A 25,785-nucleotide genomic window follows, 5' to 3' on the forward strand; every position below is an offset into this window, starting at 1 on the left:
AGAAAATAGCTTTGCGCGCAGACAGAGGGGGACACGATTAAACAACAGCCTGCATTTTTTTCTCTCTCTCACAGAGGAGACTGATAGACAGAGGTAGAGAGAGAGAGAGACAGTACAAGAGAGTGCTGAAACTGAAATCAACTTTTATAAATAAAAACACACTCCTTAAGAATTCCGTCATAAGCAGGCACTGGAAAGAGTGACAGTGAAAAAAATCGTAATGGCTGAGGAAATGTTCCAATCTAATGAGGTATGACAGTCCTGAGTCAGAAAGGTAAAGGGAAATGTTTCACTTAAAGCCTTGTACATGTGGCAAGACCCAAAACCCTTATCACTAGGCCAAAACTATTAATCATAATCTTTAATAAGCCACATTTCATCACTAGCATACAGTATATCAACTTATTGTTAAGATGGTGATCAAACATGCCATTCCATAAAATAAAAATAGAAGTCATGACAGGGCATACGTTAGAGATTTTACCATGGTTAAGGGATATACTTGCTAAACAATAGTAACCACATAAAATTATATAGAATGCGTGCATTGGTACACAATGTGCATTTATCTGGACTTAAAAACTTTGAGCATGGTTAGTTAAATTAGAATTTAGAGTCGAAACTATAGCCTTTTTAATAAATAATCACTTTTAACTGAAAGTAAAAAAGCTTAGTTGTAGCAAAGTCATGCACCACACAAGGGAATATAATGACATATACTTGTCTTTCTCTGTCTAAAAAGATGAAATAATCTGACATCTGTCAGTCTGGGACAGGAGTCTCTGATGAGACGTCAATTCTAAAGCGAGACTCGCTGCCTCATGCGAAGCTGAACACAAGCTTGATTCACTGAAGTCTCATAAAACAGAATTTTAATTCTCTGACCCAAGAGAGCTTCAAATCGGGTAAGGTTAACATCACACATCAAAGCTGCTTTCAACATGAAAAAAAAACTGTCAATTAAGGCTCAGGGTTTATGTTCGGGATTTAATTTATTCCCAGGTTTACATTAGGCTTTCAAAAGAAACTTTGCTAATTGCGGGAGTTAAACATAATGCCACATGTTTCTTTGAGACAGTGATTAGCGTACGGCATAACTCTCTTGAAGGACAGGTTATCACTGTTCCAAGGCTTTTACATCTTCAAACTCTGTGAAGAAAGAGTGCTTTTTTGGGGGGTTTTCAGAGCCATGGCCTTGTGGTTAGTGCATGTGCTCAACACATTGAGCTGTGGAGCTCATGTGGACAATGTGAGTTTGAATCCAGCTTGCAGCACTGCTCAGCATTGAATCCCACAAAACCTGTTAGGAACATGTCAGGGCCAGACTTCACCCCCAAAAATAAAATAAATACATAAATAAATCCTGTAATGCAGAAAATATTTCTTTTTTAAATAGTAAAGTATTTAAAAAGTCAAAATAGTAATGCATGACTGTACTGCAGTAATTAAAATATATTGAGTATAAACACTAAGAACAATTCGAATTTAAAAACAAATAACTAAAGTACATGTGGGTACAATTTTGGGGGAAAATATGCTGAACTGTCATGAAAATTGTCACAATGTCAAAATCTTACTTTTCCTAAAATAGGCTTCATTTTCTTTAGGTACAATACAATAGCTTAGTTTTTGCTTTGATATTGGGGTGAAATAAGACAAACATCATGTTGACAGGTTTTGTGAGATTCACCCAAAAAATGGCAAAAAGGCCAAAAAGCTGTGTGTTCCAAAGAGGATCAACGTCTGTCGTTGTGGTTGATACTGTTACAGACGGCCGTCTCAGTGGATGTTTATGAGGCGTTGAGTTTCACTGGTGCTCACTCGCCGTCTCTCACCTCTGTGTCACTTAATTAGCTCACCTGCACAAAGGGAAACCAGGCACAGGAGTCCAATTTAGACCACAATAAAGTCTGGAATGACTCTGCCCGCACTGTAATAGAAGTCCCCCCTTCATTTACGTGCCAGAGACGTTCCTGGCACTTTGAAGAGGTAGAAAAAAGAGCAGAGGGAGAAAATAGCTAAATCAAAGGAGGGGACCCATAAATTCCATGCGATTTCTCCAGATGTTGTGAAAAATATTTGCTGAAGCACTCCAGATGTGCCACCTTTTAGTCCCGAAGGCTTATCGCTTCAGGACTTCCTCCCTTTCTTTCTTTAGAGCTGTCTTTCTCTCGTCCTCTCTCTTTCTGTAATACTAATCTCCATTCCGACACCACCTTCAGTCCACCTAAAAATACATTTTTATGAGAGGATCAGATAACTGAAAAACTTCAAGCTCACACGACTAATTTTTGTGCATATATGCTACACAAAGGAAGAGAAAAAGGGAAAAGGAGGGTGAAAATTTTTTAGTTTAGATTTGTGTCCCAAAACTTATAAGTTCCTCTCGCTGGTGAACTCTGCTGTTGCTTTCCTCAGAGAGATAAACAGTAAATGTTTGCGATCGTTCATAATCTTGCAGTTCCCCGAGACGCTTCTGTGTGCTAGCGCTGATTACACCCCACAGGCTACGACCTGGGCATGATCCCTGACCTTAAGTCTCCTAGACAGCATGCAACAGCGCTCTGAGCCTAGTTGTTCTGCTTTAGTCGCAACACTTAAAGACCACATTAAATAATAGTCCATCACTATTAGTCATCTATATGCTAGTGTACTCCTAAAAGTTGACTAACTTAACTTTTAGCAGATATATACATTTAAAATTGTTGGTCTTTTCTTAAGGTAAATAGAACAAAATATTGATGACTCATCTTGCCCTACACATATTTTTGTCCAATCAAGTGCTCTCTAGAATGAGAATGTCCCTCCCGCCATTACCACCTGCAACTGACTATGAAGTAGCAAATCTTGATTCATGACTGTGATGTCACTAAAGCTTACTGGGTTTTTAAAAAAAGGAACAAGCTCATCAATATGTCCCACCCAAACTTTCTGTTTCAGTCGAAATACAACACAGAATACTGCGTTCGTCAAGCAATTTCATGGGGTCTTTAAAATAAGCCGTCTCTCACTCACACTCTGCCAGAATGTCACAGACTCACTCTTACACACACACACCTACAAAACCTAACTTTAACACACCCTCCAGCCTGCACTTCAGCTCTGATCTGGCTTTTATAATCTGTAGCTGTCTCATGTTACTCATTCCAGTGTGAAACAAAAGAAACCTAAATGTGACACTTGAACTTGCAGGGTGCCGTTTCTGCAGGCGCAAGAATGTAGGCCTTCTGGCATGCAACAAATTGACGTGAAAGAAACTGCCAGCACCTGCCCGTCTGCCTATCTGTCTGTCTTCCTGTCTGTCTGAAAACTCCCAATAGAAGAGTTTGCCAGAGGTGCTCTCAAACCACCGTAAACACGTTTCTCAGCTCATTTTGGCCCAGAGGGCTGCCAAATAAGCCACTGAGTGGAAGCTGAAATTGGAATGCATTTTCAATGCAAACAACTTCATAGGGACAACTGCCAAACCACAATAACCTCCCACAATGTAGTGAGAGCTAAATTAGGTTACCTATCCAGTTGAACAGTGTTTCCAAATCTTTTTTGTTTCAGGTACCCCACAGCCCCATCAGAAAGGCTCAAATACCCCTTCATCAACGCCAAACCAAACATATGTTGCATTAACTCACATTTTACTGCATACTGGTTATTCAAAAGAAGAAGATATCTATTTAAGTAATACATTTGAGTTTTATAGGTTTAACTAAGCAAAAAACCCTGGAGGTATTCCCTGGAACAATTAACCCAAAAATAGTTGGGAATCACTGCAGTACAAAACAGAAGTCCTACATTGCACACACACACACACACACTCACACATACTCTGAAGTGATAGGAAGTTACTGGCTTGCACACCTCCAAGGTTAAAAGGCCTCTCAGCTGGAGAGAGCCTCAGCTCAACAGCCACTTGACAAAGAGCAGCGGCGCTCGCAATAAATGGGAGGCACGCTCTTCTGCTTCTAGAGCGAGAGGGAGGTGGGGGTCAGATGGCACGAAAGCGACTTTTCTCACCAGAGAGCCACTGGTCAGTTCTATGAAAGAGACACTCTTTCTATTAATGCCTTGCAAACAAATGATTTATGTAAACAGTTATGATACTACCCTCCTCCAACCACTGCTTTATATCACATGTAGACATACTCCACTGTATGGAAAAGATCAGTGTAAAAATGTAACAAGAATTTAGGGCAATACTTGAATTTTTACATCCAGAATGTATTGGTTTGTGATAAGTGAGCACACCTGAATTCAAGTTTGCTAAAACAATGCCTAATTTTTTGTTATTTGTTTATTTTATATTTTTAATTTTTTTTTACAATTGGTTAATATTATCCATATCAAGCATACCCTAGGCAGACAAGAATGTTGTTTCAGAGTCGGAGGAGGTTATTACATTTTCATGAAAGATTACAAGAATTTTTTGTCTTTGGAATAGCGTGCGCTGATGAATCATGCACAATAAGACCAGGACTGTGTATTATGTAAAAAAGGTAAATTTTGTTTCCATGTTGACTTTAAGGGAAAAACTTGCTCCAACTTACAGATAAATGTGTATTGTAGCTTTTTTCAGTTACTGTAGCAGGGATGGTGAGTAAAATCTTTGACATGTCTCGAAGTACATTTGAAGCCCAGATTTAGAAAGTCTCAAACTGGGACACCTGGGGGGTTCACGATACATGTATAAATATATATATATATATATACAGCTCTGGAAAAAAATCCAGAGAAACTGATCATTTTGCAGTGGTCTCTTAATTTTTTCCAGTGCTGTGTGTGTGTGTATATATATATATATATATATATATATATATATATATATATATACTGTATAGGTATATATACTGTATATAAATACATACATTGTAATAAAAGATGTAACTAAATTCAATATAACATCTTTTAGTATGTGAAATTTTATTTTATAATATATTGTTTTATACGATTTTAACCACATTTTAGATATTTGTAAAATGTACAAATTCCATTTAGCCTATTCTATCCATATGATGTCATATTGTATGTGTAATAATGATATGACTTGTCAGTGCTTGAAATTTCTTGTCAGCTACACATTTTTACACTTAAAACTTAAAATACAATTCCACATTTCCACATTTAAGTGCTTGTATTATTTAAAAAAATATACAGCCGTATGAATATGACCCGCAATCTCTTATTTAACATTGTGGCCATGGGAAAGAGTACATTTACAGGGACAGCAAAACATTTCAATTCCAGTTTCACATGTTGTGCAAAGAAATAGATCGGCTTCTTTCAGATTGTTGAATATGCATTTTCATTTGGGCATTTCTAATTTGCATTGGATGATGACAGAGAGCAGCAGAGAGTGCCAAGGGCGTGAGTTGTCTTGGTAATCAGATAGATTCTGAGCGGATTGCTGCAAAACTAGAATGAAAGTATAGTCAAATCATCATGCAATGCAATAAAATATTTTCCCTTCCCAGCAATTGATACCAGACATGATACCAAGAAGGACGTTGAGGATATTTATTTATTTTTTTTAAATCAGTGAGCCTAACAGCTGAAACCAGGACATTATTACATTTTTTAGAGAAATGATGGGACACCAGGACACACCTCCTATCGCAACAAAAAAAGAAAACAAAATATTTTTTACGATTATTTTTATTTCATTTTAGTTTTTTCAGAGCCATGAAAATGTATTTTAGTTTAGTTTCAGTTTTTACAATTATGTTGATTTTTATTTTTATTTCAGTTTATGAAAAGGTTTTTTTTACATTTAGTTTTCGTTTTCATTTACGATAATCACCTTAGTCACTTATATGGTCACGCAAATAAACTAATGTGAAAAAGAACATTGTTCGAGAGTCCCCATCTACTTCCCCACAAATCCGTTCATCTTATCTCTGTCATCGTATTTTGGTTGCTGTAATGTATATGGATTATCATAATTGCAATCATGGTTCCTAATCTGCAGGGTTGGTTTAAGATCTCTAGTGTAAGCTGCAGCATTAGTGGACAGAGCCCTCACACACACTCCATCACACACACAGTCTAGCACATTTACTCTCCATTCATGGCTCAGACAGCACCATGCCGCCCTTCTGAGGACCAGAAAAAGCCATGTATATATGTCGGCTCACACAAGGAAACCTATAAAGTCATTACTGTGCTTAAAAATAGCCCAAACCAAGTGTTACTCAGCCCTCAGAAAGAGAGGACATAAAAAACTTCACATTTTTGTCAGCGCAATTCAATTAACACCTATGCGATTTGAAAGGCTAATGTCACTGAAAGACTGACATTCACACTAAGCTGGAAAATTAGTCTAAACTAGATAATATCCCGTTTTCATTTGAAAAAGCATTCATTTTGCTAAGTTTACACCTCTCAGCCACACTAGAATGGCATTGTCCTTCACCAAAACAGAGACTTTTAAAAATGCTCTCTATTAGCCCATACTTTGAGAACCGCTGACAGAGTTTTCAAATGAAAATGGATTAGTGTGGACATGGTGTAAAAGTATTGAATAACAACTGTGGCAGAACGACCCGCCCCGCATCTTCTGAGGGCCGTCCTTCAGCCAGGCTCACAACAGGAGTGGGCTGGAGAGAGGAGAGGCGCAATTTAATAAACCTTGTTTGGTAGCAGATGATGAGGCGCACCTGATGTGAGTAAATCCTCCTCCCCTTTGTGCATGTATGCTGGCATCCAGGAATGTAGCATGTAGGGTTCCGGCCTAATAAGATGCGACGCCAGACCCGCACCCCGGATCCCCGCTGTGAATTAGATTCGACGCCGGGGACTAGAGCACACATTGTGACCGTCACGCCAGGAAGCCAGGCCGCCATTCCCCTCATGCCCCAGACCCAGTAGGGGAGCTTGTGCATTGCCGGAACCCACCCCTAAAACTTGGACCAACCTCTTCTGACACTCCCCCAACTTACAAAGAGCTCAGCTGCACCGCGAGGATGTGAGATTCTCCCTTTCTTTTAGACTTTTAGATTTCCTCCATAGACACTTTATGTGCCCTTTTTGGACATCTTATGTTGTTTATCATTTAAAATAAATGCCTCTCTGAGGCCTGATGCCACACCCACTGTGTATCTCTCTTACTCACCCCGCCACACAACAGACAGGGATACTGCAAGCAACACTGACCCGTGCTGATCCCTGTACAACCTCACTATGTGTATGTGAAACTTCACATAAGTTTGCCATGAATAAATAAGAAAGAGCGTCTGTATAGCCACAGCACGTATTAAGCACTGCCTACCACTATCACCTATTGAGGTGCCAGACAACATGGTATTTAGCCCAAAGCTGATGTCTGACAGAAAAGTCATCCAGTTGACGTGCAGCTACTGTAGTAGCCATACCTGCTCTTCTATCACCCTGCATCAAATACACTAAACAACCTATACATGGTTGATATCCCAATATCATTTGATTTGACTCTAACTCTGCAGGGAAACATGTCGACATGTTTTCATGCTAATTATTTTGAATCAGAGAGCCCCAGGAAATAACAGCTAACTGCTGATTTTACTAAAACAAAACTGCTGATTTTCTTAAAAGCAGTTTTATAAATTGAAACATTTACAAGGGAATGATTCAAACTTGCTGCATCACGATTGGTCACGTGACACCAAGGTTGTTCAGCATTATTGACATGTCTTTACGCAACATGTTTGAATGAAATTTGAAAGCTGCAGTTGAGGGTAAGATTTATAGTAAATAACATGTTAAATTGCATTATTTTCCTCACACAAAGCTATTGTATGGCTTCAGAAGACTTAGATTATAGCTAACCAGTAATATGGCCTGCTTTAATAATACTGTTATTGTGCTTTTTTTGTCCATTTTGAAGCTTGACAGAAAAGCAGCGCCAACAGAATGCAAGATATCTCTAGTGTTCCACAGAAGGAAAGTCATATTGGTTTGGAATTACATGATGGTTAGTAGCCTAAATTATGATTTTTTTATTTTTGGGTGAACTTTCCTTTACATATGTTAAATTTAACTCCTATAGGGAAGGCTAACTGACCTTTAATTACCCCGAGTTGATTCGGCAAAAAAAAAAAGCTTTGTTACCTTTACATAATCAATGAACGAAGCACACATAAAAAGAACATCAATCCTATCAGACTATGATAATGGAAGCATATAAATAATGGTCCACAGTATGAGCCTAACGAAGGTTCAGAGATTCTCATCTGTCGTAACATTGTTAAAACTCAATTCTAGAAACACGAGGCAAATTCTCCAGCTGATAAAACATATGGGGAGTGAATGTCAAGGTCTGAGGTTCATAGTTTACGGCTCCCCTTATAGATAAAACACTTGCAACTGTCGGGGGCTGAAAACTCACAAATCATTAACGAGAGTTTGATGCATGGCTATCATAAACATCTGGATTACAGCTCAATTTTTGCACAAAGCAGTATCCCAGTTGTGAAACTTATTATCTTGCAAAATTAAATCTTGTCCCTGGACTGACTGTCATGACAATAGAGCTCAGCTATGAAACCATTTTAAAGGCTCATGGATTTATGTGTTTTTTGAAAAGCGTTTTTTGTTTTTTTTTTAATCTTAATTTCATTCAGTGAAAGTGAATGGTGACTGGGGCTAATATTCTGCCTAACATCTTTTGTGTTCCAACGCAAGAAAGTTTTGTCATTTAATTGCCTTTGATTTGGTGGAAAATCAAATACTGTATATATACTGGAATTTTGGGAGCAAGAAAAAGATACAGAACAGAAGCACTATCCCTTTAAGCCATTAACTTTCTCTATAAAGCTTCTCCCATAAAAATGACAGCTGCAGTCTGCTCACAAAAGGGGGCAAAAAGCATCCAGCAAGAAACCTAAAACTGCCCTGCCATAAAAAAACAAAAAAACAACTTGTATGGGTATTTAGAGGTAAACAGCCCACCCAGCCCCCCAATCCAAGCTCTTTAAAACTTGTAAGTTGCCAGCACTACCTTTGTTCCTGAATTACGACCACCATAGGAATGCAAACCCCCATGAATGTCACTTTCTCATCAAAGACCATGAACTTCACTGATGGGCGCGGAAGATAAAACCACCTCCTGTCACTCAAAAGCACCACCTCACCCGCCTCTCCTGACCTCTGGCCCCAAAAACATTGATTTTGATTTACTTGTACAGAACAAATTGTGCTTAAAGGGATAGTTCACCCAAAAATGAGAATTCTGTCATCATTTCCTCACCATCATGTTTTTACAAACCCTTATGACTTTCTTTGATCCGTGAAACACCATTCACTTTCATTTTATGGAAAAACAGCAGTGTCAACATTCTTCAAAATGTCTCCTTTTGTGTTCCAAAACAGAATTTGTATTTTTGGATGAACTATTCCTTTAAATAAAACACTACCAAGAAAAAAAAACTATCTGCAGCCCAGGGATCTGCACATGGAGGGTGCAAATTTAATGATCTAAAACTAAACAGGGAGCAATTTCTCAAAGCACAGTTTATTGTATACTTCCATAACTCTTATTTTTATAATGTGATACATGCTTTTATTCCCCAGCAATTCCCTCGGTGATTTTCCTATAAGGGTTCATTAAATCTTTGTGGGCAAAAACAGACAAATATGAGGTATTTAGCACCTGTGACTGGGGCTGGAAAAAAGTTAATAAACCAAACCTGTTCAGCACACCACGCAAACAGCCAAAACATCATAAAACTATCAAGTGTTGTAAATTGAAACCCTGCTCAATTACCTCCACAAAAGCATTTGTAAATCTAAGTCATCATTCTTGTTTAAATGATTATGTGTCTGAATTTAGCAGGAGGCTGATGTTCAGTGTAACAGCTGCACAACTTTCAACACATACAGCTGACAGCAGGAAATAGCACTCGAGCACTCGGCTTGCAAGCACCCACATGTCTTGTGTTTGAAATCTTGAGTTAATGATTTTTTTATGTCTTCCATGATAAGCTTTTCAGATGCCTTATTAAAATCTAGAAAATCTCAAATCATAAAATACTGTATGCAGCACTGTGCAGAAGTCTTAGGCACATTAAATGTTTCACACACACAAAACAAAACAAAAAACATATCTTCTACTTTAGTTTGTTGATAGGAAATATACATTTTAGATTTCCAAAAATTAATTAGGCAAATAGAATATAATGCAACATGATGGTATGACCCCCACAGAGCCAAGATCTCAACATTATAGAGTTAGTCTGGGATTACATGAAGAAACAGAAGCAATTAAGACAGGCTAATTGCTCTCCAAGATGCTTGGAACAATCTATCTGCCAACAACCTTGAAAAACTGCGCAAGTGTACCAAGGACAGTTGGTGCTGTTTTAAATGCAAAGGGCAGTCACATCAAACATTGATTTAGTTATATATATATGTATATACACACTACACTTTGTGTGAAGTTAATTGATAAATACAAGTTATTCAAGGCATTATTTTTTAAAACAACCTCACTACACAATATTTTTCACAACTTACTAAACTTTTTGCACAGTACTATATACACAGTATAGATAGATAGACAGATAGATAGATAGATAGATAGACAGATAAATAGAAAATTCACAAATCGTACTCCAAAAATTTGCCAACACACTCCTATAAACAAATACGCCCACAATTCTGCAATTTGTTAAATTCTTTTATGTGAGTTAATTAAATATATCTGATAATGACACTGGCTTCCAATTTATGAATAATAAAAACTGTGTCATAAAAATGTACGTTGTGATGAAAGATTTACAGGTATATGATGAACAAAAAGTGAACTTAAATAGCTACGTTTTTACCTAAGCTTTTTAGGGACATTGTCTTACTATGACGGACTTTTCATCAAATTTCAGCTAAATGCACAGATTATGTGAAGCAACGTGCACAGCAGTAATAAGAACCATTTATTTATTTTTTTAAACTTTACATTACTAACAAAGCATACATCTATAGAACATCATCCTAATTATTTAATTCCACCATTTATGCCTGGATTTCCCCACACAAACGCCCAGAGACACCGTTACAAATAGTCTACTGTGGCATACGGGTCTGTGGTTTTCTGGTACTGTGCTGGGAATATTCACTTTTAATCGGGGGTTTTGGGAAGCCTGGCATTTCTGCTGTCTCTCATCTCAGTGAAGCGGTGGGGTGATGATGTATGTCAAGGTGTAACACGACTCCCGCATGAAAGAGCTGCAGACACAAAAGCAGTCCTGCAGCTACACAGTGAAAGCACAGAGCATGCTGGTTAGTCAACCTAACTTACAGTATGGGCGCCTCTCTGCGTGTGAGTGTGAATTAAGCCGTGTGTGACTGGTGAACTTATAACCATGCACGGTGAGTAAGCTCATATGCATAAGAGAGTACTGTGCATTATTTATTGGATAATGTAGGCCTGTTTCTTCACCAAACTAATGTATGTGAAACAAGTATGGGAGATATACAGACTGGATATCAAACTGCTTTGTAGCCAGGTTGTTAATTATTTTGATATATATCACGTTATGTAAATCTCTTGTCTATTTTTGGCATACACTGATATCACATTATCTCTACTGCAGCAAATTGCACAATGATTTCATAATCACTGGATGATAACCGTTGGAATTCAGGAGGCCGGCGCTGGCTTATGTCTACTGGGGTCATTTTAAAAAGATATATATATTGTTTTCATCAACTATAAAGAGATAGGCTACCGCCTCAGATATGTTTTATTAATATGATGGACTATAGCCCTCGCGGGCGTCACACAAATCTTACGGAAACCACACCTACATTTCGCCTCAGCAGTCCATTAAAATGTCAATTTTTGAAACACCACAGCGTTCGTTCCTCGGACAAAAATTAATTCACAGTCCTTCTTACTAATAACCACCTAAAATATCATGGAAATGAAACCTACGTGCTCTACAAAGTTAAATTCGTCGCTTTCCTCCGTAAACTACTCCATTCTACACACAAAACGCGAAAGTTTGTCCAAGTTCAACAAAACTCTCCTGCTGTCTCATTACCAAACACGGCATTATTAGAGACCAAGGTGCAAGCAACAATTAATAATGTTGAGGTTTTCGCAAAAAAAAAAAAAAAAAAAGACAAATATACATGCAAAAAATAAAAGTATTCGTTGTTGTTTTTTTTTTTTTTTTTTTGTTTGTTTTTTCAAGATATGATTACGGACGTCCGACGCCTTTGAAACGAAACAGTCGCGTTTACATTTTCGCTAAACTGCCCTCTGATGCGCGGTGTTTGCTTTGCGTTTACAAACAACAATACAAAAATCCTCCACACTCCCCTCTCTATGAGCGTATTTTAGCAATGAAAGTGATACAATTGACAGATGCGCATGGATCCACGCGCATCTTCGATCACATATACAACGGCACTAGAACATCCCAATGAAAGCAGTCCTGACCATTTTTATATCTTGATATTGTGTGTCGGGATAAAGCTGCTATAGAACAGGCGCGAGAGTGAATGAGATGTCATTCTCTGCGCGCGTGTCACTGCTGGGCGCTTCAGCACCAACACTAACTATAGCGCCCAACTTTTGTGTTTACTTTGAGTCCGATTTAAAATAATAATAATGCCATATTCCACACCATGCACTTGCCTACTGTACATTATGGATTATGTTGCATTAATTTCCATTCGCTACAATGGAATCCTGCATGCAAAGCTTGGACTCGTGTCTGCATAAAATCGGCGATGAGCGGTATAAACTCAGTTTTAATGTTCCTTTAGCTTTTATAAATATATTTTTTTACTCATGCTGGAATAGAAAGTATCAGTATTTAACTAGCTTACATCCTAACAAACTCTAGTTTAAAAAAAGCCATAAACATCTTTCATTCGGGGGGTAAACTTACCCAATGACAAGAAAGGTTTGGTTTCCATGTCTGGTAGGTTAGCTCATGCCAGCAGACACGCGCGCGTTATAATTTGTCGGTGTCTCTCTCTGATGGCAGTACAAGATGAAACCACGCGGCAAAAGTGACAAGTCTCGAAAAGCGTTGCGATAGTGTCAAATGTTCACTTTATGGCTCTACTTCTGTTTGTTCACGCTTCTCCTCGGCTCGGTCTACAACTATCCAGTCCACACTGCTGCAAAGGGACCCAGTGAAGGGGACTCCCACTGACGCGCACACTGGCGCATTCAGCAGCGACGCAAGAGGGGAACATTAACCCCTCCTGTGCTGCTCTGCCCACAAAAACCACTCTAGGAGATAAGAGAAAAAGAAACAAAGTTTCATTGAATAATGAGCATTGCATGCACATGTGGTAAAACAAAGGGCCTTCAAAGTGAGCACATGGTGCCACTAATGAATTGCCAACTTGTTATTTCAAGTAACAAAGTAATTAGAGTGGAATTGTAAAAATATACTGTATATCAAAAGGGGCATTTTAGATAGATAGATAGATAGATAGATAGATAGATAGATAGATAGATGGATGGATAGATTAAATATTATTTTGGAATTAAACATCGATATGAAAGATCATTATAAGGTTAGTTCACCCAAAAATGAAAATTCTCTCATGATTTACTTACCTTTAAGCCATCCCAGATGTGTATGAATTTCCTTCTTCAGCAGAACCAAAGTTAAGATTTTTATAAGCAGATTTCAGCTCAGTTTGTCCATACAGTGCATATTAATTGGTGCCATCAGTCTGCTGGCTGTTTGTCGGTCCAAAAGGCATATTTAGGCAGCACAAAATTAATCCACACAACTCCAGTCGATCAATTAAGATCTTCTGTAGCAAACCGATAGGTTGGTATAAGAAACAAAACAATAATTAAAACGTTTTTAACTTTAAGTCATTGCTTCCGCCCAGTGCTGTATTGATGTTTGAAATGAACTAACTCTCTTGAATGTCAAGTTCATTCCTCTGTTGTATACAAAGCGTGCGCCATTGCGCTTACGTCACTGATGCATCGACTGCTGGCAAGGAGCGATTTTTTAAAGTTATAGTTGTAGTTATAGTTTGCATGCCCTGGCAGAAATTGTGAAATTTTGGCATTGATTTTGAAAATATGACTGATCATGCAAAAAAGCTGTATTTTATTTAAGGATAGTGATCATATGAAGCCATTTATCATCACATAGTTGTTTGGCTCCTTTTTAAATCATAATGATAACAGAAATCACCCAAATGGCCTTGATCAAAAGTTTACATACCATTGAATGTTTGGCCTTGTTACAGACACACAAGGTGACACACACAGGTTTAAATGGCAATTAAAGGTTAATTTCCCACACCTGTGGCTTTTTAAATTGCAATTAGTGTCTGTGTATAAATAGTCAATGATTTTGTTAGCTCCCAAGTGGATGCACTGAGCAGGCGAGATACTGAGCCATGGGGAGCAGAAAAGAACTGTCAAAAGACCTGCGTAACAAGGTAATGGAACACTAAAAAGATGGAAAAGGATATAAAAAGATATCCAAAGCCTTGAAAATGCCAGTCAGTACTGTTCAATCACTTATTAAGAAGTGGAAAATTCAGGGATCTCTTGATACCAAGCCAAGGTCAGGTAGACCAAGAAAGATTTCAGCCACAACTGCCAGAAAGAAGCCTTTACTGCGCCAATGCCACAAAAAAGGACGGTTACAATATGCCCGACAACACCTTGACACGCCTCACAGCTTCTGGCACACTGTAATTTGGAGTGACGAGACCAAAATAGAGCTTTATGGTCACAACCATAAGCGCTATGTTTGGAGAGGGGTCAACAAGGCCTATAGTGAAAAGAATACCATCCCCACTGTAAAGCATGTTGGTGGCTCACTGATGTTTTGGGGGTGTGTGAGCTCTAAAGGCACGGGGAATCTTGTGAAAATTTATGGCAAGATGAATGCAGCATGTTATCAGAAAATACCAGCAGACAATTTGCATTCTTCTGCACGAAAGCTGACCATGGGACACTCTTGGACTTTCCAGCACGACAATGACCCTAAACACAAGGCCAAGTTGACCCTCCAGTGGTTACAGCAGAAAAAGGTGAAGGTTCTGGAGTTGCCATCATAGTCTCCTGACCTTAATATCATCGAGCCACTCTGGGGAGATCTCAGACGTGCGGTTCATGCAAGTCGACCAAAGACTTTGCATGACCTGGAGGCATTTTGCCAAGACGAATGGGCAACTATACCACCTGCAGACTTTTGAACAGGGGTCATTTCATTTTTTTTCTTTGTTGACATGTTTTGTTTTATGATTGTGTCATTCTGTTATAACCTACAGTTGAATATGAATCTTTTGGACCGTCAAACAGTCAGCAGCCTGATGTCACCCATTTACATACACTGTATGGACAATCTGAGCTGAAATCTGCTTATAAAAATCTTCACTTCGGTTCTGCTGAAGAAGGAAAGTCATACACATCTGGGATGGCTTAAAGGTAAGTAAATCATCAGAGGATTTTCATTTTTGGGTGAACTAACCCTTTAAGTGTGAAAATGTGCGCTTTCCAACTTAAATTACTTTAAGAAATATTACCGACAAAACGGATGTTATGTAAGTGGAATATTGAATTAGATTCCTCCTGCAGTTTTACTGCAGAAAAGGATGAAGATATTATACATTTATTTTGTTATTGCCTATTGTGTTTCCTTTTGGTCCAAAATAGTGAACTGGCTGGCTACACTTCTGGGGGATCATACACAAAAAACTTGGACCCACTTTATATTACAGTGTCTTTAACTACTATGTACTAAAGCATTTGATACAATGCACTTCTTATGTACAGTACGTGTGTTGTTGCCAGGATTGGGAAGGTTACTTTTGAAATGTATTCCACTACAGATTACAGAATACATGCTGTAAAATGTCATTTGTAACATATTTCGTTAGATTACTCAAGGTCAGTAACGTATTCTAAATACATTGGATTACTTCTTCAGCACTGGTAGATTTTTTCACTTGTTTTGACTATAAAAACTCTGCCAGTACAGTAAGACAAAATGCACATGTTAATACATACATTCTCTGAAAAACCTAAATATCTTATGCAGTGTTGTTTCTAAAACAAGATAAATCAAATTGATCTTCTTTTAAGGATTTTTAGATATTTTTACAGGAAAACAATACAAAAATTATTATCAAGAATATGACTTTTGCCCTAATATCAAAAGATCTTACTAGAAAAAAAGAAAATATGATCCAACGTGAATTTTCTTGATAAAAAATATGATCGTGTTTGGTAACGTGCATGTAAGATGGCTAGCATTTTAGCTTAGTGTAAAGATGACAATTTACACAAGGTCTATTTCTATTTCTTCTGCTCCAGACTTACTTCAAACTTACTTCTCTGTCTGCTTGTATGAATGTAACACATCATAAGAAAGTGTTTCACTGCTGTTCAAATGCACTTTGGATCGCATCATTTATATGTATAAATGTTTTCCATCTGAAAGGACTAAATATTAAATGAAACAAATGACAATAAAATGCAAAGTAATCTCTTCAGTAATCAAAATACTTTTTGAATGTAACTGTATTCTAATTACCAATGATTTAAATTGTAACTATAGTGGAATACAGTTATTTATATTTTGTATTTTAAATACATATTCCCATTACATATATTTTGTTACTCCTTTTGCTTTAATTACTGCCTCAATTCGGCGTGGCATGGAGGTGATCAGTTTGTGGCACTTCTGAGGTGGTATGGAAGCCCAGGTTTCTTTGACAGTGGCCTTCAGCTCATCTGCATTTTTTGGTCTCTTGTTTCTCATTTTCTCTATGGGGTTCAGGTCTGGTGAGTTTGCTGGCCAGTCAAGCACACCAACACCATGGTCATTTAACCAACTTTTGGTGCTTTTGGCAGTGTGGGCAGGTGCCAAATCCTGCTGGAAAATGAAATCAGCATCTTTAAAAAGCTGGTCAGCAGAAGGAAGCATGAAGTGCTCCAAAATTTCTTGGTAAACAGGTGCAGTGACTTTGGTTTTCAAAAAACACAATGGACCACCACCAGCAGATGACACTGCACCCCAAATCATCACAGACTGTGGAAACTTAACACTGGACTTCAAGCAACTTGGGCTATGAGCTTCTCCACCCTTCCTCCAGACTCTAGGACCTTGGTTTCCAAATGAAATACAAAACTTGCTCTCATCTGAAAAGAGGACTTTGGACCACTGGGCAACAGTCCAGTTCCTCTTCTCCTTAGCCCAGGTAAGACGCCTCTGACGTTGTCTGTGGTTCAGGAGTGGCTTAACAAGAGGAATACGACAACTGTAGCCAAATTCCTTGACACGTCTGTGTGTGGTGGCTCTTGATGCCTTGACCCCAGCCTCAGTCCATTCCTTGTGAAGTTCACCCAAATTCTTGAATCGATTTTGCTTGACAATCATAAGGCTGCGGTTCTCTGTTGGTTGTGCATCTTTTTCTTCCACACTTTTTCCTTCCACTCAACTTTCTGTTAACATGCTTGGATACAGCACTCTGTGAACAGCCAGCTTCTTTGGCAATGAATGTTTGTGGCTTACCCTCCTTGCGAAGGGTGTCAATGATTGTCTTCTGGACAACTGTCAGATCAGCAGTCTTCCCCATGATTGTGTAGCCTAGTGAACCAAACTGAGAGACCATTTTGAAGGCTCAGGAAACCTTTGCAGGTGTTTTGAGTTGATTAGCTGATTGGCATGTCACCATATTCTAATTTTTTGAGATAGTGAATTGGTGGGTTTTTGTTAAATGTGAGCCAAAATCATCACAATTAAAAGAACCAAAGACTTAAACTACTTCAGTCTGTGTGCATTGAATTTATTTAATACACGAGTTTCACAATTGGAGTTGAATTACTGAAATAAATGAACTTTTCCACGACATTCTAATTTATTGAGATGCACCTGTATAAAGTGTGACCACCTAATATAAAGTGGGACCAAAACTTTATTGAATTTAAGTATTATTTTGGCTGGGAAAGTATATATCTTTAGAACGATTGATTGTAAAGGTTTAAATCTGCCGCCATTTAAAAGTACTATTACTTAGTATCTTAAGTACTATTACATATAAGAGAGAATGACAAAAGTTTGAACAGGTATAAAAGACATTTTGAGAAAATGGGCAAAATTAGTAAGCCTTTTGAAGATGTATTAATTAAGGTTTTCTTTCCACTATAATATATCAACATTTGAATGACTTCTGAATGTTAAAAACAAATATAAGATTTTATTTATTTATTCTTTTTCTTTTATTATTGATTTTTTTGTTGATATTCTTTATGACATGTCTCTTATTCTTATGACATGTAAATATTCTGTTTTGCGCATAAAAAATAATATTGGTTGTTTCCCTATAATGAAAACATGAATCCACAATCTGGCACTCATGTGGATTTTTAATATTAAAAGCCTTTATTAAAGGAGCTACATCTAAAAAAAGCACCAATGTGTATCTGCCCAAACAGGCCTTCATCAGGGTGTCCTGATTAAGATTTGTAAAGATGGAACTGTAAACTAACTTGATAATTCATACAGTATATGAGGTTTGTGAAACACTTAAAACCATAAAATTACATTTCATAATCATATTGTAAAGCCCTACATTTTGTTTTTCTTTATGGATATGTTTTTTTTTTACCTTTTAATCAATAGGAAAGTGTGGAGTGTCCAGAAAATGTGTGTGTGGGTGGGGGGGGGGGGTCGGCATATGAGAATAGACTGAACCCACATCCCCGTGAGCACAACCACTCTTACATGAACACACAAACCACCCACTGTGACATGGCCCAGACAATTATGCTGCATTTTTAATTTATGGTATTTTATTTCACACCATACACTTCATGTAATGTAATGCTGGGATATACTGTATTTATTTGCAGGACTGCAAGGATGTTTTCAATCAGTGACAATTCTTCAGTTCCTGTGGTCAATATCTAATTCTTGCTTGTTTAATCTGTCGTCTGGGATTATCTGATTACACTGTTTGTCCACACTGGGAGATGTATTAAGAGCTCAGTATGCCAAATTAAAGCAAACTGATTGTTTGTAAACAGGTCATGGATCCCATAAATATGTTGTTGATATCACAAGCATTGTTGGAATGCTTTTGTTTAAAAAATTGATGACCTATAATAAAACAATGTTGTTACAAATACTCCACTTACATGCATTTAGACAACCTAACTATGTTTTGATCCATTATCTGCCATTTATAGTATATAATGCAATATCTGCCAACCACCAAAAAGTAACTCACACTTGGCTATTTGGAACAGGCCTTGGAGCCAGTTTTCTACAGCAGCATGCAGCATTACAGAATCCATATTAGCCCAGAGAGAACTAGGTCATTTCTCCAACATTACACCCTGGTCTATTGGATGCCGTTGTGCAGGTTTATTGTAACTTCACACAGCTGTCTTAGCTTGCTGGGGATCTGTTCACTGAGTGGTGAATAGTGCCCACATGGAAGAGGCTATAGTGAGGTGTAGAAGAATTCTAGCAGCGTGAGTAACTGTGGGCTTGTTGGCAGCAGTCCAGAAACAAAATACTTCAGAGGAAAGGCAGAAGTTTTTTCTTTTCTTTTTTCTCTCAAAACTTTTTCATTCTGTTCGTGCAGATAAATGTATACGTACATGCAGTCCTGGAGCCATCCTCGGGGCCTACGAAAACACTGCATCGCTCATTGAGCGTTTGAAGGTGTTTCACTGCAGTTCGGCTGGGGGAATGATTCATAATTAATGCAGCGCGCTGCGCATTAGAGATCAAAGCCGTTTGTCTACGCTATGCAATAAACCTCAAGCAGGCGTGACTGGGCTCCAGTGAGTGTGTATGGGGGTGCACATATGTGTGTGTGTGAATGTAAGGGACACTCTGATGAGGAGGGAGTGGGGGGTATTTTTTCCCATCACACGCTTCTGGTTGCCTCCGGGTGTCACGCAAACTAACAGCCTCATCACCAGGTAGTCCAACCAGTATTTGCAGTTTTCTTCAGAGAACACTTTCACGTTCACTGTGGCCTTAGATTTCACTACTTTCGACTTTAGCCACTTCATGTGTCTTGCTCATCTGGATTGTTATACGATTGAGTATGCAGATCCTATTTACACTTAAAAGAATAGTTCACCCAAAAATGAAAATTTTCTCATCATTTACTCACCCTCAGGCCATTCCAGATGTGGATGATTTTCTTTCTTCTGCAGAACACAAACAAAGATTTTTAGGAGAATATCTCAGCTCTGTTGGTCCACACAATGCAAGTGAATGGTTAACAAAACTTTGACGCTCCAAAAAGCACATAAAGGCAGCATAAATGTAATCCATATGACTTCAGTGGTTTAATCCATGTCTTCTGAAACAATCCAATCAGTTTTGGGTGAGAACAGACCAAAACCATAAAGTCTTTTTCACTATAAATCTTGACATGAGCAGTTTACTTGGCAATCATGATTTCAAGCTTGATTACACTTCTTAGCACCATCTAGTGCTCTGTCAAACACATGTAATCTGGGATTACAAGTGTAATCAAGCTTGAAATCATGATAGTGCCTTGAGACTCCAAGATTTACCTAAAATTGGTTAGATTGCTTCAGAAGACATTAATTAAACCACTGGAGTTGTATGGGTTAACTTTATGCTGCCTTTATGCCTATTTGGGTCACCATTCACTTGCATAGTGTGGCCTACAGAGCTGAGATATTCATTTGTGTTTTGCTGAATAAAGAAATTCATACATATCTGTGATGGCATGAAGGTGAGTAAATGATGAGAGAATTTTCATTTTCAAGGCAGAAACATACTCTACGTAAGTATGTGAATGGAGACGCTTGCATTGGCCAAGTGATCTTATCTGCGTACTGTACTTGCGTAAAGTATGTTTCTGGCCTTGGCCACATAAATGTATCTCCGTAACAATGGTTACAAATCCAATCTACTATTCCTGCAATATACGCAAATATAACAGAGTTCACTTCTGTGATGATTCTAATGCTGAACAGCAAAATTTTGCTGCATATGATGTGGCTCATGAAAACTTAAAACAGTATGTGACTCTACCACCCCTGGAGTCGCGAGTTCGAATCCAGGGCATGCTGAGTAACTCCAGCCAGGTCTCCTAAGCAACCAAATTGGCCCGGTTGCTAGGGAGGGTAGAGTCACATGGGGTAACCTCCTCGTGGTCGCTATAATGTGGTTCTCGCTCTCGGAGGGCATGTGGTGAGTTGTGCGTGGATGCCGCGGAGAATAGCGTGAAGCCTCCACACGCGGTATGTCTCCGCGGTAACACGCTCAACAAGCCACGTGATAAATGCGTGGATTGACGATCTCAGACGTGGAGGCAACTGAGATTCGTCCTCCGCCACCGGGATTGAGGCGAGTCAATACGCCACCACAAGGACTTAGAGTGCATTGGGAATTGGGCATTCCAAACTGGGGAGAAAAGGGGAGAAAAAAATGAAGAAAAAAAAAACAGTATGTGACTAAAATTGCAAAAAGGAATGGCTATCATGTGCCACATTTTCTTTGCCATCTTTGTTCTCACAGATTTCTGTACTGTATGCTGAAATGTAAAGTATGTGGCCTGAACAATCAGATGCACATACACTTGGCCGTGGTGTGTATACGTTCTCATGTGATGGTTTGAATGATGGGATTGTTATCCATATGGAATGCATCTTGGAGGGTTTTTATACTTCTTCTTTTCACAAACTGATAAAAACGCATGAACTGACCAAGTGTGAAAACCCCCTTGAGTGTTTATGAGTTGCACCGCACAGGGACAATCTATATTAGGAAATAGCAATGTGCATAGTTATGATCACTCTAAAGTACAAATGAGGTATGTCTGTGTTAGTGTGTGTGTTGATGTATGTGAAGGGCACGGGGGCATGCCCGCTTCTGGGCACCAGCTGAACCCATAAATCAATGATGCCGGGTGATGAAATGAGCCATGAGGCATGGCACAAACATACAAATGTGGACGTACATGTGTATGTGGTCTACATATAAATGTTCAGGATATTCTCATGCAGAACGATCAGCTTAAATTATGTTTATTATCTGAAGTACGGTCCCCTTCCTCAGCTGTACTGTGTCTTGTGAAGGCCCAGCAGGGGTTGGTGTGTAGGGGGTATGATACTCAAAAAAATAAATAAAAAATGCAAGAACATAGCAAGCAATTTTTTTTGGAACACCCTATGTGTGGTCACATATCTGAACCAAACCAAATTAAAATCTTTTCTGCACTACACAGCTAAAGTGAAGACACACACAGTATTTGGACACTTAAGCCAAACTTAAATAAATTTATGAATGTCATTGCATTAGAAAATAAAATATTGAACTAAGTGGCATTTATTTTAAAGAAAGATCACAAGTAGTCCTACACTTGTCAAGCGAAACTTTTCAAGTTTGTTTTTAATTCATTTAAAACAGATATGCTGTTCAAAATTCAAAAAAAGTATTGGACACTTTCTAGTTGTCAGATGTTAGTGGAACATGTCCATACTGTAGTTAATGTGATGAACTACTCCTGTGGACACACGTGTGAACTTGAGGGGAACTGATCCAGCCAATAAAATTAGGACCAGTTGATAAAAGTGATTGCAAAAAAATACTTCTGAGAAAAAGTCTACCATTTCTCTATTTGCAGATTCCACGTGGTTTGATATTCTGTCATCTAATGCAAAATATTTTTAAGTGTGGCTTAAGTGTCTATGTACATTTGGGGGCCACTGTAATTTAATAAAGCAAAGTGGAGCTGATACAGTATGTTCGAGACTACATAAACTAACAAATTGCCCTGTCCACCCACATGAGGGTTAAACTTTTAAATGTTTTCCTAAACTGCAGTTCCATTGACTTTCCCTGTGTGTTCCATGAGGGATTTGTGATGTATGACTGACCACTGTAGAGGTCCACTGGCCTTCTGATTATAGAGTGTAAACACTCTGCCGTGGCTCAGATGGATGTTTAGCCTGCGGCCCGCACTCTGTAATCCAAGACAGACACAACACACTCTTTTAAACGCCTCAATCAGCCGTTCTCTCATCTGCCCGCAGGACCTGGCTATTTAATCCCCTTCTTTGGCCTTGATTAATGGCTGCTTGACCTCTGATCTCCACACAAATAAATCTTGCAAGGGTGTTTTCGGTCTCTCAGGGCTTCTCACTTCAAGACCAATTCTCTCTCTCTGTCTTCATGTGCAAGTGTTTATAGAGGGGCATCTCTATTGGATTCTTCACGTTTGAATAATGTGTCCACTCCTTGGGGGGACATCACCGTGACGACCTCCGCCGAGGTAACATTGACAGTTTCTCTTTCAGGTCTCAAATCTGGTGATAAATGGAACATACTCCTTTCGGTCCCCTTTGTGCCTTGAGCATTTACAACAAGCTCATCCATAATGGCTGTTTGCACTGATGGCATTCTGCCGTTACTATGGGAACCTGATTACTCACAGTATGGGATTCATAAGGAAATATAAATCTTTCCCAAACTGCGTAGAGAACCAGATTAGACCCATAGATGTTGGATTACAATGGTGAATCCTTTTTCTTAACCCCTATTCTTTCTGCAACCAAATTGATTTCAACAGATTCTGAATATTGAGAAATTCCATCCAAGGTTGCCCACACACACACCTTATGTGGAGGCTGTTTGTTTCTGAGAAACAAATCCACAACCATTTAATTTGGTAAAAGTTCCTGGAGGCCCAATAAATTAGATGGTAAAATGGTAAAAGAAAAGGGTGAAAAACTGGACTTGGAAAAAACTGGAAAGCCTGAAGGATGTTCTGTGGTCAGCAGAAGAACACTATAGGTCAAATTCCTCACACAGGGGTCAGGGTGCTTTCTGAAGACACTGTAAAGTCAGAGGTTGACTTCCTCTTCAGAATTACTGATGCCAGATCATAAGGAACAAGGAACTCAACATACAGTGGCCCCAAAAAGTATATGGAGACTTTTGGACACTTTAGTCACACTTAAAGATGTATGAATGTCATTGTTTTAGAGGACAAAATTCTAACCAAGTAACATCTACAAATGACGCAAGAGCTTTTCTCAGAACTGAATTTGCTATTTTGAGCAGTTTTTGCAATGACTTTAAACAAACTCAAGATGATTTTTTTGTGGATGTATGAAGTAAATGCCCTCAAAATTCACACAAGTCACCATAGGTGAAGGATGAATACAAACTGTGCCACAAGTGTTGCTGCAGAGCGAAGGGGTGTAACGCTGGTGTAGCTGTGCTTTTCTCATGCGGACGACACAGGTTCGATTCTGGCTTTTGACTCACTTTTTTCCCATCCTGTTTCCTGTCTCCACCATTTTATTTCCTTTAAAGCTACTTATCTATAAAATTAAAAAGGATTAAAAAGGTTGATTTCCTCACAGTTATTTAGTTACAGTGAAGGTCTGGGAGTTGAGAGAAAGGATTGATCCATGTAAAATAAACAATGGTGTTACTATAGCAATATTGTAGTAACCATGTTGTTTGGTAGAAGCCATAATTTTAATGCAATTAATCATGGTGTAATACAGAAACATAGTGTTGAAATAGGAACCACGTTTAATTTTGTGGTTATTATGATTTTACTACAAAATATCATGCTGATACTATAGTACAGTAGTAAAACTACAGTTAATTTTTTTAAGGGAAGGTTAAGGTTAGGTTTAGGGTGGTGTAGGTTGTCTGTGGGATTCTAAATAAACACAGTAAACATGCTGCAGTGAAGCCCTTTACTGTATGTTAGTATTTAATTAGGGGTGCAAATAGCATCTAACACTTTTTGCACTTAGTGCAATAGCCTCTGCCTCTACAAATACTTCATTTTGCTTGAAAGTGTGCTTGTGCTATCTTTCTTGAAAAAAAAAAAAAAAGATAATTGCTCATATAATGCAAATACATTCTAAGTGTAACTAGTTGTATTTGTGACGTGTGTCTAAATGCATTTCCATTCGCCAAATACTGATTAGAAAGTAATCAAAAGTGGGTCACAAAAGTGTGGCACACTCTAACATACTGTATAATCTTTCATTTCATAGGTTTTTGTTGAAGTCTGACCCCAGTGGATCACAAATTAAAGCACCTCAAAATAACTGACAACAACAACTTCAAATGCATTTCAGAGAATCAAAGAGCAGATGAGAAGCTTTTGCATAAGGACTTGGATACTGAAGGAATGAATGCCATGAAGAAATATCCAGATTGCTCTAATACCACTGAATGTGAGGACAGCTTTTGAGAGCTTCGCTCCAATAGAGGCTTTCACTCAAACTGGAATCCATTTGAGATGGTGGATTTATCTCGCAGTCGTGCTGCGGAGATGACAGGAGGATGGAAAGCAGATAAACTAAGAGGAGAAGAGATGGAATGACGGCCCTACAGCTCAATATTTTCAAAGGCAATTAGAGTCTACTGCTCTTAGGGCAGTTATCAATTTTGAGACATTACATCACAATCGCTCTGCTTGAATAAGTGAGGGCTTCACTGCAGGAATCCACCAGAACTCCGGCATACATCAAGCTTTAAATCCCATTACACAGATATTGGCTACATTCAAATTGGCAACGTGATAAATATCTGACATCTCAGTTGATTGCCAAGGCAAAGAAATGGGAATCATTTTCTCCTCATACTCTGATACTCACCAACCTGAATGGATGCAATTTTCACTCAGAAAGAAGGAAACACTTGAATGCCACAAACAGGAATAGTCTGCAAAAAGTGTCAAATTTAGACACTAGGAAGCAAAACATGTCGATTTATGTAAAATTGAGGTAATCTTTGAAAAGAAGAGCATTTTGCATGTGAATTTTGCATTCATTTTGCATGTGAGGATTTTTCTTTG

General features: G+C 38.4%; 1 protein-coding gene across 2 annotated transcripts in view; it reads right to left on the reverse strand.

Moving 5' to 3' along the window:
- LOC127431085 (retinoic acid receptor RXR-alpha-A) overlaps window positions 1-25,785 on the reverse strand; it is a 250,131-nt gene that overhangs the window by 151,783 nt on the left and 72,563 nt on the right. The window contains exon 1 of one of the 2 annotated variants that reach the window (XM_051681337.1): window positions 12,861-13,090. The exons of the other annotated variant lie outside the window; for it this stretch is intronic. Coding sequence (XP_051537297.1) covers window positions 12,861-12,888 — 28 coding nt within the window. The 5' untranslated portion in view covers window positions 12,889-13,090. Of the gene's footprint in view, window positions 1-12,860; window positions 13,091-25,785 lie in introns of those variants that run through there. 2 annotated transcript variants of the gene reach the window in all.

This window comes from Myxocyprinus asiaticus, chromosome 40 (assembly GCF_019703515.2).
Source record: "Myxocyprinus asiaticus isolate MX2 ecotype Aquarium Trade chromosome 40, UBuf_Myxa_2, whole genome shotgun sequence".
NCBI lineage: Eukaryota > Metazoa > Chordata > Actinopteri > Cypriniformes > Catostomidae > Myxocyprinus > Myxocyprinus asiaticus.